The sequence below is a fragment of the Telopea speciosissima genome, chromosome 10 (assembly GCF_018873765.1).
Source record: "Telopea speciosissima isolate NSW1024214 ecotype Mountain lineage chromosome 10, Tspe_v1, whole genome shotgun sequence".
In the NCBI taxonomy this organism is placed as follows: Eukaryota; Viridiplantae; Streptophyta; class Magnoliopsida; order Proteales; family Proteaceae; genus Telopea; species Telopea speciosissima.
In genome coordinates this window covers 25,825,418-25,841,896 of record NC_057925.1, presented here as the reverse complement: position 1 = coordinate 25,841,896, position 16,479 = coordinate 25,825,418, and the positions used below count along the sequence as shown (strand labels likewise).

The 16,479-nt window shown below is 40.7% G+C and overlaps 1 protein-coding gene and 1 long non-coding RNA gene across 2 annotated transcripts; one reads left to right on the top strand and one right to left on the bottom strand.

Annotated features, from left to right (window-relative positions):
- Positions 1–1,742: 1,742 nt before the first annotated feature.
- LOC122643029 lies at positions 1,743–2,207 on the top strand. Its single transcript, XR_006330150.1, has 2 exons — positions 1,743–2,013; positions 2,108–2,207. It is a non-coding gene; the product is annotated as an uncharacterized LOC122643029 (long non-coding RNA).
- A 10,817-nt stretch (positions 2,208–13,024) lies between these two features.
- LOC122641785 (glucan endo-1,3-beta-glucosidase-like) lies at positions 13,025–14,982 on the bottom strand. Its single transcript, XM_043835086.1, has 2 exons — positions 14,919–14,982; positions 13,025–14,022 (listed from the first exon to the last, which is right to left on the bottom strand). The coding sequence occupies exons 1-2, from the start codon at positions 14,962–14,964 to the stop codon at positions 13,070–13,072; spliced, it is 999 nt and encodes a 332-aa protein (XP_043691021.1). The 5' UTR covers positions 14,965–14,982; the 3' UTR covers positions 13,025–13,069.
- Between the last annotated feature and the right edge of the window lie 1,497 nt (positions 14,983–16,479).

Sequence of the window (16,479 nt, the reverse complement as noted above, 5' to 3'; positions counted from 1 at the left end):
CTACGCAAAAGTTAATGATTTTCTTTTGTAATTTCCAATTTTGGTCAATGTAATGTACTGTGAGGCACAAATAACCAAGATTTTGGATAGAAGTCCACATATCTGTGGTGAGGGATACCCGCTGAGCAGTTCTCTTAAACAAATCTTGCAGCTTCTTTTTCTCCTCCAGATACAATTGAAGGCAATCTTTTGCCACAGTGTTACGGGTCAAAGTATTAAACCTAGGCTGTAAAGCCTTACAAAAATTTCTAAACCCCTCCCGCTCTACAAATATGAATGGCAATTCATCCATAATAATCATGCGAGCAAGGTCCTTTCTACACAATTCAGGGTCAAATTTCCAAGCTAAGATATAAGTGATTGTACTCTTACCATCACTCACATCAACTTTAAAATCCAAAAAAAATTTCTTCTTATTTTTTTCACTATGTGGACACAGAAGACATCTATCCAAATGTCGTTTTAGTGAACTAGTATCATGTTCACTTAAACAATCAAATTCCTTGTGGCAATACTTGCATGTACACCTAGTAGCTTTTGAACCATTGGGAGGTATAACTTTAGTGAAGTGACTCCAAACACTAGATGGCCCTATATTGATGGGATTAGAAGATACCTCAGAAGCATTAGATTTTGGTTGTGCCTTTGTAGAGCTTGTCACAGGATCCTTAGAGCATGATTGAGCTGGATTTGAATTTGGTTGATTTGAATTAAAGTTTGGCTGACTTGGATTTGAGTTTTCCTCCATCGAGATCTGTACAAATTCAAAAATCTAGATATGTGTAAGATTTTTGAAGCAATAAGTTGAAAAAAATAGTGGAGAGCTAACCTTATCAAATATCAATAACTATACTTCAAATAAATGACCTCAATTAGAAAAAAACATCTTATTCCTTTTTTGCATGCAAGGTCACACTAAGAACCAATTAATGCTGACCTCACTTTTCAACAAACACAAACAAATAATGTCAAAGATCACAAGTAGTATTGCAAATTATTTTGGCTATATGTAGGGGTAAGGGCTATTTTTTTTGTCCTTTTTTTGTACCTTGAAACCAAGTACTGAAATTATTTTTTTTCAATCCATGGTTGAATCAATCAAGAACCGGAGGCAACGTGTATTGATGAGCGACCAAACCTTATGCTTCTTGATGTTTTGGATTAATTTTCTAGATAATGGCTCAGATAAGTGAAGATCGGGTATCAACCAAGTAATCATTCAGAAGATCATTTTGCCACCATTACAAGGAAAACCTATTGATTCCGATTTCTGACTCATCCAAAAGAAAAAAACATGGCATGCTCTCTAACATGGTGCTTAAAGTCTCAGTAGCAGCTACCTTTAATACTTTATCCATTGCTAAACAAGCCCCAATCTTGTCTTTCTATGAAAAGGAGGATGTACTTTGCTACTTTTTTTAATTCCATCTGGTAGAATTTCCATTTCGGTTGCTTCTGCATGTTGCTTCATGTGGTCTAACAACCAGAACAATATTGTTCTTTTAAGGAATTGACTACCAAGATGAAAGGTATATAGAATAAGGATGAGAATTAAGGTGCAAAGAGCTATTGCCTCCAGGAGGTTGAGAAAACAGGCTTAAAAGAGAATTAAGCAAGGAGAAAAGGAATGAGGCCCCCTCACCCCCCTCCCAAAAAAAAAATCAGTATTTTCTTCTATTGCTGTTTAAACTATCTACTATTATTTGTTTGCTACATTGGTTGTGTATCCTTCGTACCCTGCCCTTGTATCTTTTTCCTTTATTGTCCCCAATTATCAACTAAACTAGATTGTCTTAATCTTTGCTGTGACTTGTACTGGATGTCGTGAAAATTTTCTTAAAAACATTTTTAGGATGAGGAGAGTGATGATGATTATTACAATTTGTACCTGTCTTTGTTTATAGTATAAACAATTGTAAACCAACTTTATTATGCCCATAGGTGTGTGCAACCATGCGTTTCACTTCCACTGTATCAGCCGATGGCTTAAGACCCGTCAAGTGTGTCCTTTAGGTATGTGTTGTCTTTCCTCCCTCACATCTTCTTTTCTAGTGTTGATGCTTCATGTTAGTGAATCTATACATTGGATATGGTTTTACATGTGTAGATAACAGTGAGTGGGAGTTTCAAAAGTACGGCCACTAGAGTTGGGAATGGTGCGATGGGACTTGGTCATCTCTTGCAGCTGATTTCATTGGTTGATGTAGTTACACATCCAATCTACTAATATCTATCTCCCTTTGTGTCTTTATTGAAAATCTGAGAACCCCAAGTTATTTGGGTTTTTGTATTAGGAAACCTTGGATTCTTTTACTGCATTTTATTTTCTTCCTATTGATTTTTCTAAAGTCTCTGAACTATGAAGAAGGATTTTGCACCTGACCCACATTTAAGAATGGATTTGGCAGGATATATGCATTATGTACATTTTCCAAGTTCTTTAATTAATAGGATATATCACTGTAGGCTGCAGTTATCTTCTTAAAGTATGTTTTTCCTTTTTTTGTTGAATTCTGAAATTGCAATGATGAATCAGAAAAATTTAAGCCGTCCTAGTGCTGCCATACACCTTACAAAGACTCAGAAAATCATGTGTGCTGATCTGAGAGCAGTTTCCTTTTCATCTGAATCGTAACTAATGCAAGAAACAACCGAGTCTACTACTATTTCCAACAGTTCTACAACCCTATGTTCTCATCAGGTGTTAGCTGATGAGAATCGTGGGATCCCTATTAATCAATCCATGGTTGAATCAATCAAGAATCGGGGGGAAAAGAGGTAAAATCTGTAGCAAGTACTAGCAGCAGTGTTGTTGCAAGGATGGGGAAAGGCCCAAATCAAGATGAAGTGATGAACAGACCTTGATGCGAATCCAGGAAGGAGGAACCGAGGAAGAAGAACTGAAGAGCGCAGACTGCTAGCGTCGACTCCGTCGAGCGGCGGCTTTCCTTGTGGATGAAGAATGAAGGGTGAAAACTGAAAAACGAAAAGGGATATGGGATTAGGGTTACTCATCTCTTAGACTCTTATGGGCATTTTTGTATTTTTACAAATATAAATGGTTATAACTAATACAGGGTCGGGTCTGAGCCCGATCGGGCTAAGCCCAGGGTCTTATCCTGGACCTGACCCGACCATGTCAGGGTTAGCAAAAAATTCAACCCTAATCTGGCCTTCAGGCTGTTAGATTAGGGTCGGGTCCGAGCCGGGCTCAGGGCGGGTTTGGGCCAGTTGGGCATTATTGACACCCCTAATTGGGAGGTTGGAGATGTGGGTCAAGAAGGCTATCGAGGGGAGGCTAGTCTACCATCAGGAGGTCTCCCTAATTTTGATCAGTTTGCAGCCTCGACTTCCCAGGCAGCACCTCCTTCTCCAGAGACCTACAGTATGAGGGACATGATGATACAACTACGAGATAGGAGTAGCCAGCTTACAGGGCTTTCCACTTCAGTGCAGTAGGGTTTCTCTTCTCTGAGTGGTAGGATGAGCATCATGGAGCAGAGACTGGACTTCTAAGATGCTCACGCTCATGTTGATTCGCATTCACCCTAGCCACCACATGATCCAACTCAGGAGTAGTTTATTGTGATCTTACTAGAAATCTAGGACCTTACTTTCTGTTTGTTTCTGTTTTTCCAACTTGTTAGTTGTACCTTTTTTTTTGGCTTTCTTATAATGTATTTTGGGAAGTAGTACTTCCAATTTTGTTGTGTTGTATTGGCTCCAAGCCCTTTCTAATGTTTTGTAGTTTAAAATTATGACTCTAATCAGTTTCTTGTTATATCAATCTACTTTCTTGTTGTATGTCTGTCTTAATGTTCTTGTCTCCTTATATCTAGTTTACTTGTTAACCTATTTTAGAGAGCTTCTGGCTCTGATACCAAGCTCTGTCACACCCCAAACCACCCCTAGGAGGATTGAGCGTGTGACCTGGATCTCAAACTACATCCGCTAAATCTCCAGGATCTAGAAGCAAACATTTACTCATAAACACACACAAACATTTACTATATATCATTGTAAACTCAGAGTGTAGTGAAAAAATTAAAAATTTATACATTAAGGTTTCCAAAATACATTGTTGTGAAGTACACCACAAAACTTGACTGTACTTGTATTACATACATGGCATTTTCTTAGCTTTACATCATATACAGAATTTATACAAAGATGTATCTGTAAGCTTTACAAAAAGAAATGCCCCCAGGCTAACCACAAAAAGAATGTTCTAGGAACATCAAAATAAAGACAGCCCTCGATCAAGTCATCTCTTCCAACCCAACTCTATGCACGTACATCAGAAGCATCACCTCCGTCGAGGTCCATACCAAGATAGTCACAATTACCATTTCCATCCTATCTGAGATGATCCTCCCATTCAGGGAGACGTCCATCGGCAAAATCATCTAAAAGAATATTCCACGAGGGATGAGCTCCACTGAGCCCAGCAAGTAAATAATAAATCATGCATGTAGATGCAAAAAAACATCATGAGTCTATATGCTTGGATTCAATTTTATTATGCTAGTCCACCTAGCAACACAACTAAGTCACTAGGTATATGCTACTTGCAATGACACAGGCAACTCTGCTTCTTCCTATCATCACTTTGGTTGCGGCCTCAATTATTGCGAATGGAACTCGCACTGGTCCGGGAGCACCGATTCCCTCCCTTAGCAAACACCAATATAACCATGACAACCTATCCTAGATTCTGGTCTCCTCGGCTTTTAGGAAACTATGATCACCCAACACATGCACCCCTGTTGGTAAGGGTTGTAGCATAAGGGTATGTTTGACCTAACTAGATGGTCTACATGGTAAGTATGAGTTGAGTGGTGTCAATCGCATCCCATTCTATGGGCTACCACACTCTCCATTTCCAAGTATGAAGTATACAGTGCTTTCACAGCCCATGCTATGGTGCACCATACCATTCATTTCCAAGCTGACTATGACATCTAGTCTAGCAGTTCAATATCATGCAATTCATCATAATACAACAATTTAATCATAACCCGATCATTCTGCATTTACATCATTGATTTCATAATTCTAAAGCAATTTAAAAGAAATAAAGCATTTAATTATCTTTACAATATTCAGTAGCATAACACCCATATGAATGATTCAAAACCACTCACCTTGGCTAAGGTCTAATTGCTCGAAAGGTTCCCAGCTCTCAAATGCACTCCAACACGCATCGCTGGAAAAATTTCTATGGCCTAAGGTTAATTGAAGCAAATCAAACATTAAAATGTTAATAATGGAGTAAGGATTCTAGGGGTATCCTTGGTTTAAGTCCCAGACCAAGGCTAGACCCAATTCTGTAAGGACAGCAGCACTAGTTGATCAAATTGACCAATGGCAATCGACCAAATTGGAAGGAGATTTATGGAACATCATATGGCTTCACACCATATGTCTCCCAATTGATAAGTCAGGGGTTATCACAAGGTTTGGTCATGGTTTTATACAAGGTGGTGCACTAGTTGATTGGACTGGTTTATTCACTGGACCAGTGTGAATCAACCAGTCATCCAAGGTGGTAACAAGCATGATTTTTCTCATTTAGTTTATGTAGGAGGCCCCCCATATGATGTTATGGGCCATGCGACTGATCAAATCAATATTTGGTGCAAGTTCCTGTCAGTGGTCAATTGGTACTGGTCCTTCCAATAAACCAGTGGCAATCGACTAGTAGGGTCATAACAACAAAACTACAAAGGGATTTAGGGGAATGGGCATGGTTTTACACCAAAAGGTTTCTAGGTGGTACTTCAGTGGTTCCAATAGGGTTTAGGTCAAGGTATCATCCCCAACTTGGGTTGGTTGGCCAACCACCATTCCCGGGAGTCAAAATGTTTCCATTCAGTAGGTGTAGGAGTGGGATGGCATGGGTTTCAACATGGTTTACACAAAAAGACTTCCCACATGATGCCATAGGCCCTAGGATAACCAGGTTTGCATCTGGTCAAAGTTTTTAGAACTGGTTGATCGATTCTGATTGATCCAATGGACCAGTGGCAATCAACCAGTGACTGTACAGCTCGAGAATCTGAAAAGCCTGCACAATTTGGGCTTGGTTCTTCTATTCTATGGTGATCAAAGATGAACAAGATGCATAGTTGGGTTACTTCCATGGAAATTAACATATTCCAACCACAAGATTGAACATGCATTGTGATTTGGGGTTCATGGCTCATATGGCTATAGTATATGGGTTTACACACATGAATCTGTAGAAATCGGTTACAGAGGAGTTTGATTATCTTCAAAATAGTACTACAACATACATTTAGTCATGGAGTTATCATGTATATCAAGGAAAGCATGTCCGACACTGTGAGATACATTCCAAGCTTACTATGGGCATGAGGATCAATCATCCAAGGCTAGAAATAGCAGTCACAACATGTATTCACCATGAGGAAGGTAGATAAAAGGTCAAACATGGTAGATTTATACATGCATGTACGGATCCTAGTTCCTAAGCTAATAATACATGAGTACTTCACCAGAAAGCATGATGGATCATGGTTGCATGGCAAGAAATAAAGGTTGATCAAGCTTAGAGTCTAAGGACAGCATAGAAAACTATGGAGAATTATCCAAGGAAGGTTTACCTCAAGAACCCTCAAGTACAAAGAAGGTTTGGGCTCCTCCTCCTCCTCTCTTCTCCTTCTCTCCCTCTTTCTCTTTTCTTTCTCTTTTGTCGTCCCAACGAAATGAATAGGGGTGTTCTAAAATGAGGGTGGGTTTATATATAGGGCTGACATTAAGGTCTGTTTTCCTAAGGTCATTTAGGCTGAAAATGCATTTTATAACCAATTCTAATGTACCTAAGCCCTTAGGTAGTCCCCACATGGTCACACTGCCGGGGCAATATTTCCACGGGATAATTTAGGTGCGGGGAGGGGATTCGGGGGGTGAGACACTGGGGTCCATACACCAAAAGTGAAATTTACATATGATAGCAATACTGGTCGATCCAACTGGTCGATTCAATGGACCAGCGACAATGGACTAGTAGGTGAAATTCTGTTGGTTTTGCATTTGAACCCCACAGAGGACTATGCCATGGTTTGGACACTTACAACTCATGGTTGTCCAGCCACTAACAGTGTTCAAATATTTATAACCTCATTTCTTCTAAAGTGAGGAGTTTACCTTAGGCTATGCATCAGTTGATGCATAGAACAGCTGCATAGGGGTGGTGTCTGCCTCCGGATGGGTATGTAAGATGTTACCACAGGACTACCTTCTTCTCGGATGATTACCTGGTCAATGCACCACAGGTTGCTAGTGGAAATGACCTTAGATTCTCTGGGTTCCAGACCTACATTCAGAGTTCGGGTACAGATATAATAGGTAGTGCTACATCCGCGCTTGGATTTGCTATTAATTATAATTTTTCTCTCTTGTGACGTGTAGATTCTGCTGCCATGTATGCTGGTGAGCTATTTTCACTTGTGGTCAAACCTAGCCATAAGATAGTTAACCAGTTCACGAGCCTGCCTATGGAGGAGAGGTTCCTTAACCGGCAGTGGGGAAGATTTATCGATGGTGACTTCGTTGACCATCCTCCTAGCATGAGTCCACGGAGTGAAGAGTACCGGAAGGCATTCCTTGTGTCCCCACACCTAGACACCTCTTTCGGCTATGAGCCTAGCATTACGATCAGGAAACTCTTCGGGATCATGAAGGATACGTCGTGACGGTCGTGGGGTAAGATACTACCCTTGTGAATGTTAGTATGACCTCTCCTTGATTGCCTTGAAGTGTGGGATAAAGCCCAATCAATTTTCTTAGGGTTCTGCCCTTTATAGTAGAAACGAACGCACGAACGGACTCATAAAGACTGCTACTGTCTGATAGTCCGCCTATGCTGTTTTAGGCTTTTGGGTGTTTTTCTCGTGTGGGACCCATACCCCGTGCCTCGGGCATCCTATCTAGGTACCTAGACAAGGTTAGTCCCACCCTTGGTCTCCTTGGCTTGTGGGTGTGCCATATAGGTGGACCCATTTACCTAGTTGGCTTTTAAAAGAGTTTTGACTCTTAAAGCCCAAGCCAAGTAGGCCCTAAGTGGGGATTAGTTTAAGGGCAAGACTTGGCTAATAAGGCTCATTACTCCTCCTACCAACCCAAAATGTTGGGAGCTGAGGAGCATTGAAGGCCTTGGAGAAGAAGAGCTTGGAGGAATTGTGGAGGTGGAAGCCACCCATTAATCCATCCTTGAGGTGAATGTCCTCACCTTTCTCCCTCTTTTTCATTTTCGGGTTTGGGGATCCCCTTGGGATCGATTCCAAACTTGGGTTTCCCTTGGGAACCCAATAATCCCTAAAGAATGCTCCCTTTGAGACTCTCATCCCCTTCCCTTTAGTGCCTTCATACATTTGATAACCTAAGTTGTTGTTCAAGCATTGAAGACCTAGTTTAGTTTGGGAAAAACCTTGAAGATGGATCCAATCCCTTGAACCTTCCAAGTTCCTTAAAGGACTATGTGTTTTGGGACCTCCAACGAAGGTTTGGGCTCACCTCCCCAACCCTAGGACCTCTATGATTCCATGGATGAAGGGCTGGAGGTGGGGATCTTTGCAGATTTCAAAAGAAGGTTGATGGATCCACGAGCGGATCCACTATCATGTTTCCGCCCATTAGTCAGTCCGGTATAACCTAGCTGTTTAATCTGGGCGGAGCCACGAGCGGACTCACTTGGTAAATCCGCCCGTAGCTCAGTTCGCTCTCGGGAATGTCTCGGGGTTTGGACGGATGCATGAGCAGATTCATGTTCCACATCTGCCCATGAGTCCGTTTCATATATTTTCAGGGTTTGGCCTGGACGGATCCAAGGGCGGACTCACCTGGCTGCCTCCGTTCTTGCATCCGCCCTTACTGTCTTAACCCAAACTTCAAGTAAACTGTTGGGACCCTTTGTGGGACCCACCTATACACTTCTAACATTATTCCCCCTCGTCCTTAGACTTCAGAATCTGTACGAGAGTACGTGCACCAAGGTAAATCTTACCAAACACACCAAACGACAAGCAAGCAAACGGTGAGTAGGCTTTGGGTAATGTTTGGGCTTGATATATAAAAATATAACTATACAGATTACATGATGGTTTTGTGCTTGCATTCATCCTTATCATGTTGCATCTTTGCATATAAAACCTTATTGGATACAAATGGATGAAATGTGGATATGTTTACTTTATTTCATTATATTGGGTTACGGTGCCGGGTACGCTGGTGCTAAAACCCTAGAAATTCTTATTATATTCATTGCTTGTCATCCTGGTCTGTATGCGTCATGCCGTGCTAGTATCCAAGTACTAAATGGAATGGGACATTAATGCACCCAAAATACCTCTCGGGACGATATATCTGTGGCTAGGATTTATGCTCCCTTATGCTACGATCTTTTCCAACAGGGGTTTATGTGTTGGATAGTCTGAGCACCTGCTGCCTGTAGAGGTGGGAGAGGCCAGGTCAGGGGTAGTGATGGCTATCGGGGTCTGCCACTGGGTGGTCTGATGGCTTCTACCGGCGTAGGCTCCCTTCTGATAATTGAGGCTTAAATGGGGCGATAAGTTAAGTGACCCTCAGTGTCTCCCGAGTTATCACAGTAGCATACACCATGACTTAGACTGTTTGTTAGGTGAAAAATATCTCTAACATTACATGCATCATGGACTATGTGTGATTGTGTGTTTGTGCACTCCCCTTTCCCCTCACTGGCTCAGTGGAGCTAACCCCTGTGCACACAACTTTTTAGATTTTGATGCAGATGGCGGCTACTTGGCTGGCGTAGAATATCAACTGGCAAAGTATGACAATATTGGCGCAGAGGAGCCTGAGTTTGTGTTAGATGAACACGACGACGGCTGCCCCTATGATGATTATGCTTACCGGCACTGATGTTGTTGGGGATTGTCCCCACCTTTTGATTTTTTTGGGGCCTTGTACCCATTATGAACACTTTTGTAATAACTTACTATTATTTTGAGTAGTTATGTCATGGTCAGTCGGTAGTCAACGCTAAACTATTACTGTATCACCTAGCCAGCTAAACATATTGTAACTACTTTATGTAAATATTGCTTCCGCTCATATTAACTCTGACAATGAATGGAATATTTATTTTCTTTTTCTCAAATGTAATTACTTGGGTGGGTCCTTGATTGTCGACTATGGCTTGGGACACTGTGTCGTTGATCCTGGTAGGAATTGGGCATATCATCCTAATCACCCTCTTGACTGTGCTTATGGCCTAAGTTTGGGATAGGGGCGTGATAGGTGGTAAGTTGGGACATGGTGTGTAAACCTAAATCAGAGGGAAATTTAGGGATAAGGAAGCTTCGTTATGTAAACATGGCATTACTTGGTAAGCTGACTTGGTTTCTCAAGCATGAGAATGCTCTTGGTTGTAAATTTTTGTAAGATCTAAAAATAAGGATGGCTCCTTGAAGAGTGCTTATAAGTCGTCATCGATCTTACCTGGGGTTAAAAAGATGTGGACTTTAATTTCTCAGAATGAAAAGTGGGTGTTAGGGGATGGGAAAGTAAAAAAAATATTTAAAGGATCGGTGGGTTATAGATGAATCTATTGTTGAAGCGTCAGGATTAAGCGTGGATTTGTTTCCAAATCTAACAAGTAATGTGACTGATTTTATAGATGAGGGTAGTTAGAGATTCCCTAATGTGTCTTCAAATTTTATGACAAACATCGGACTGCAGGGTATATAAGGCTACCTTCTGCTCAGGTTGAAAATGAGATTTGTTGGAAATTGCATCCCTGTGGAAGGTTCACTATTAAATCGGCCTATGAGGATTTATAGTAAGTAATCCGATAGTTCCATGGTTTACTGTTATTTGGGAAAAATATGTGTTGCCTAGACAGCCTCTGTTTGTGTTCATGAGAAGGTTGTTGTGGATGTGGAGTTGCCTAGACCCTATTTATAGCAAAAAGCAAGGAGAAGCTGCTCTGGGGCCTCAATTAGAGGCTCCAAAGCCTATGGAGACGGTTGGGCGGTACCGTCCACCCTTTGAATTAGATGCTGCCAGGTGGAAGCATCAAAGGGGTATCAAAAAGATGCCTCTATGGGGCTCGATGAATGCTCATTTTTTTGCGATGTTCCGGGATTCATTCCAGGAGATTCGAACCATCCAATTTTGACGAACTATATGTTGTCAGAAATATTATGAATATATTTTCCAATGATGTAAATATAAGCCATAAATTTGGCCGAGAATATGACAGTATCTGTGTCCAAAGCAAGGAGATTTGTTGTGCGATCCCCTTTTCGATAAACTTTCAGGGGTTATTTCAAGAGATTTGAGTGTTAGATTTTGATGATCCATATATCATCAAAAGTTTGAATGTCACAATCAGTGATGCAAAGTTCACAAAATATTTGGCTGGGGCACAGTCATATTTGTGTCTTAGAGTACGTGGGCCTGCAGAATTAGGGTTTAGTGAAATGATGGCCAAACAGTATCTGATTTGCACCATTTAAGATATTTTTTTAATATAAAAAAAAATTGCTATTTGAAAAGTTTCAATCCATTCTAATAATGTTAGGGCCTCTCAGCCGTTTCAAGAAAAAAATGATCATTTTTTGCCAATAAATCTGTAAGAGATGTTTTGGGTTCAAATCACTAGCAATAAGTAGGGGTATATATTGAGGTGACAAAATTCAGTGGCTACACCGGCCTACATAAAGAAGGTTCAGGTAGGGCCTGTGCCTTGGCTTGGTTGTAGGTTTACTTTAATTGGTAAGTGTTGTTTATTCAATGGTTTAATCCAACATGAGCCTTGTATATTCTTTTGCCATTTATATAATTAGGGTCACAATAGATGTTGCGAGATATCCATTGATGAGTCCAACCCATTCCCTAATTGAATTAGAAAGTGTTAGGTGGCTGCAAGTAAAGGTTTGTATTGGGTTTTGTAGCAAATGAACGCCCCCCACCATTTTTCATTAATGAGGGATGGGGAAAGAGATGAGAAAAATGAAAGATACTTAATAAGAGGCAAGAGGCACAACCTTGCACATCTGGAGAATCTCAGCTAATAGGGATCTGCGAATGTGTTGTTGTTGTTGTTGAGGTTTCTATCCCTAACTAAATTAAGGAGTTAGGTCAGATTTTATTTTGGAGGGAACTCTTCCATTTATCCATCGATGAGACTGCCAAACTATCAATCAATGTAGTAATCCTAAAAGGAAGGAGAAAAGGTTCTCTGAGCCATTGGGGTAGGGTACGCTAGCACCTTTGTATCTATTACTCTCTTCGTCACATGAAATGATATCTATGCGCTCCATTACACAATATTGTTTTGTTGCATTTCATTGGTGCATTCTTCTATATCACTTGCTCAGGAAAACCTTCTCCCAAAAAAGAAAATATCAAAAATAAGAGTCATGGCAGGGATTCTTCTAGTTTGGATAACCACAACCCTTTCTCCTAACATAAAGGCTATATTAAGCTGTCAAACATGTACTGGTATAGTTGAGAGAGCAATGTCATGGATTGGGTGGTTCTAGCAGGTAGATCCAATGGACATACTAATCCATCATGTAGACACATGCCATACGGCCCATACCCAGCCCATTAGATGAAAGGAGGGTGCGGGAGCAATTTGGATCCTTTACTGCCGAGCTGTCCAGCAGGACCGTGCTGCCTAGACATGGCAAGGCGTATAATGACCACCTTAACCCTGCCCAAACGCCTTGCCCGAGTGGGGGTAAGCCGGGCAGCTTGGCAGTAGAGGATGTGGATCCGCAAAAGCAAGCCAAATGGCACAAATATAATCCGGACTGGGCCAAGGGTTGCTGCGGCCGCTACTTCTTGCCAAGACCAAGAAGTCAGGATAAGAATATCAGAGTAGTGCCAATGCAATAGTGTATTATGAAAAAACTAGCCCTTTATTTTAATAAACTTCTTCATACATAAATTCAGAGCTGACCCCTTTGAGAAGGACATATGTAACCCTCGTTTATTTAAGATAGAAAAAAAAAAACACAGAAAATAAGACCCCCTTCTAAACTTCACTCTTTTAGCACGTTTAGGTGAAGCTGATTTCGTATTTGGCTTGTTGATCTGGAGTGAATAACCCCCAGTGCTTCTCTTCCTCTGGACTCTTCTCGTTCTCATCAAACATAGCAAACACGTAAGTCTCTAAAGACGTAGACTTCTTCGGGGTTCCACTCTTCACATGTTGAACCAGATTGGTATTGTACGTCTTTGCATTTTCTACAGTTGTGTCCGTACCTCCTGAAGATGGCCAACCACTTTCTGATATAACAATTCCCACATTGGAACCACCTGCCTTCTCGAGAGCAGAGTAGAGAGCATCGACCATGGCATCAAACAGGTTTTGGTATCCAAGACCACTATACTCATCTGTTACCACAACTGATGATGATGTAAATAGGGCATAGGAAAGGCTGATGGAACCAGTGTTATCCGTGTAACTGAAGTAAGGATACACATTTGCTAGTAGTGGTGCACTGTTTTCTGCAAGGAAAGAAATAATTGGGTCTATATAAGATCTCACATCATCTCTGAATGCACCTTGGGATGGAGGGTAGGAGGTGCCAAGGAGTCCAGTGTCAATTGCTGTGGTCACTGTGATTTGTAAACCAGCTGATGAAATTGCACTCTGAATGTTTTGCATCGCCGGGAGAACATAATCTACATATTGAGAATTGCCATTGACAGGACTGACTTCATTGCCGACGGCGATATACTTGAAATTGACAGTTGAAGAGTAGGTTACCACATTGTTTTGCACCCAGTCATTTGCAGTGGAAGTGCTGGTTGCTATGCCTTGAAGGGCATCATTTGGGACACCCAACATGAGTTCAATGTTGGAGCCGCTGAGAGCTTGGAGAGCTGCTTGGTTTGGATCATAAAGTCTCATGCTTGGGATACTTTTAGATTTGTATAGGTCCACAACTTCCTGTTGAGTTGGTAAATCGTTGCCAAGCATTCCATAACAAACACCTGTTTGTGCCCCTGCATTATATTGAGCCAAAATTAGTTAGTTGTGATTACAATTGAAACTTTGGTCTACATTTTGTCTCAACCAAATAACAACTGCATAGATGCATGGTGTGTGTGTTGTGTATGTCCGCCAATTTACGGTCCTAAAAGTCGGCTAACCTTTTGGGATTGGTGTGTGGTTTGTGTGATTACACTTTCATCGAAAATAAAAAACTGCATTTTGTGACTCTACCTAGGCTTGTATTAAGACTAGGAACTAAAACCTAATTACAAGCGCGTACATATACATAAGAGCATTGCATAAATACACAATTACATATACATCTACATACACACACACACACACACAGACACACATATATATATATATATATATATATATATATATATATATATATGTATATACCATAATTAACCCATATATCCTAAGTAACATGCATTGAGATCGAAAATAGGGTGGATACCCATGAGTTGAGGCTACAAGTAGTCAGTGTTGGGGTTATTTTTTGAGGAGAATTCCTCGACACGTACATTCACCAACGCGTACATGTGAGATATCAACACTTGTCCCGCTTTTTGCCATTTATAGGGTGACGAGGGGTATATATAGAGTTCGGTTCCTCTGCACGTACCAACAGGTGAATATACATGTGAGAGCCAACCATTTATCCTATTTTTGCCATTTACAAGGGAAGGGGGGTTTTGTGGAAACAAAATTAAAATGTGATTAGCTCTGAGATGTACGTTCACCTGTTGGTACATGCAGATGATCCATTCTCGTATATATATAGAAGCAAAAGAGAAAGGTGTTAGCAATTGGCACCTAACATATACGTGCAGGTGAACGTACATGTAGAAGATCCGTTCTCAATTGCCTACACTAGGTACTATTTAGACGAGAGAGAAACCTGTTGTGACTAGCCTAGCCATTAACAGCCCAAAAAGAAGTAGCATTGAAGCAGAAACTACAATAGAGCAGCAGTTGCTTCTTGTTGAAGAACATGTCACCATTATGAAGGAAAAGAATACCCAAGTATGTACTCGGAGTTAGTGAATGAATCATATCAGCACCAATTGGGCTTCTTATATATATAGGGAGATTGTTAGCTGTGATGGATACGTGTCTACCATTAACTATAGTGCGTTAGGTATACGATTGGTCCCGGAGCTTAAAACAAGTCGAAGACCGGCACCACGGTGAAGTCAAGTCTAGAGATTGAAAGCTTCCAAGTCCAGTATCACAGTTCAAGACTCGAATCACACTCAAGAACTCAATAGTATAGAGTATTAAGTTATTCTGATTTACAAATCAGAAACTTAATATTTATATGAACGTGTCTAACTCGTGTAATTAAAAAAGGCATGTGGAAGTAGCCTTACAGTTGAAAAAGTCTTGGGAATTTCCTGGTTGAAAAGTCTCTCCTATTGAGTAAACCCAAAAGGATATGCTTACATGATTCCTTTAAGGGGAAAAAGACTGAAACAGATTCTCATGATGTCTTAAGTCTTAGGTCCTTACTTCCCATACTAAATTGGGTTAACATAAGTCATCACAATAATAATAATAATAATAATAATAATAATAATAATCATAATAATAATAATAATAATAATGATAATGATGATGATGATGATAATGATGGGAGAATAATAATAAATTCAAAAAATTGAAAACAAAGAATATGAAGGGAAATAAAAGAAAGGAAAAAAGAAGGTTTCCACGCTAGATGAGGATTAAAATCCTCTGAAGTGCTGGCATCTGGTGGTGCACTACAATGCGGTCCTGAGAATTTGATACGTGGAAGAAGCTTCATCCAACGGTGCAAACTCGATGCAAGGCAGTTTTTTTTTTTTTTTTTTATTTGGTTTCTTCTCGAGCTCGGCATCGTTGGATGTTGCATCTTCCACGTGTCGAGCTCCCAGGCCCGCACTGTAGTGCATCGATAGATTAGGGCACTGCATAGGATTTTTTTCCAACCACATGATGCTAGTGCTTAAATATAAAAAGGGCAAAATAACCATCCTACCCCCGTGAAATGAAAAATCACACCCATATTTGATGTCCTCGTGTTCGCTCCTATTGGCCTCCGTGTTGGTGTAGGAGTGTGGGTACCGCGAAATCAGAGCAGATCAAATCTCTCTTCATACGTCTTACGAGTGGCGGTCCTAACTTTGAGTTAAGCTCCTTTCGCAGCAGGAGGTTTGGGGTCATAATAAGTATGATAAAATAAAGGAGTCGTCACCTAGGATTTGGGTCTAAGACCAAAAAAAAAAAGGGTAGACCCATCTATTATGTGTGGAAAGAGCTACACATGATTCCATACGGTTTAGACTCTGGTCAGAGTCTAGGTAAGAGGTCAGGTTATGAGAGTGGGAAGTTGTTACGCACCCATCTCACCTGATTAAATCGATCTTTCAACTAGATGCTAAGATTCGAATATTCTTCCGTAATAACATATCTTATACCAA

What these genes read in the sequence shown, in the direction of transcription:
- LOC122641785 (XM_043835086.1), bottom strand. Translation starts at nt 14,964, where the DNA reads ATGCTACTTCTTTTTGGGCTGTTAATGGCTAGGCTAGTCACAACAG. An exon ending in GGCTAGGCTAGTCACAACAG is followed by an intron (nt 14,023 to 14,918) that starts GTTTCTCTCTCG and finishes AATATAATGCAG; the next exon opens with GGGCACAAACAGGTGTTTGT.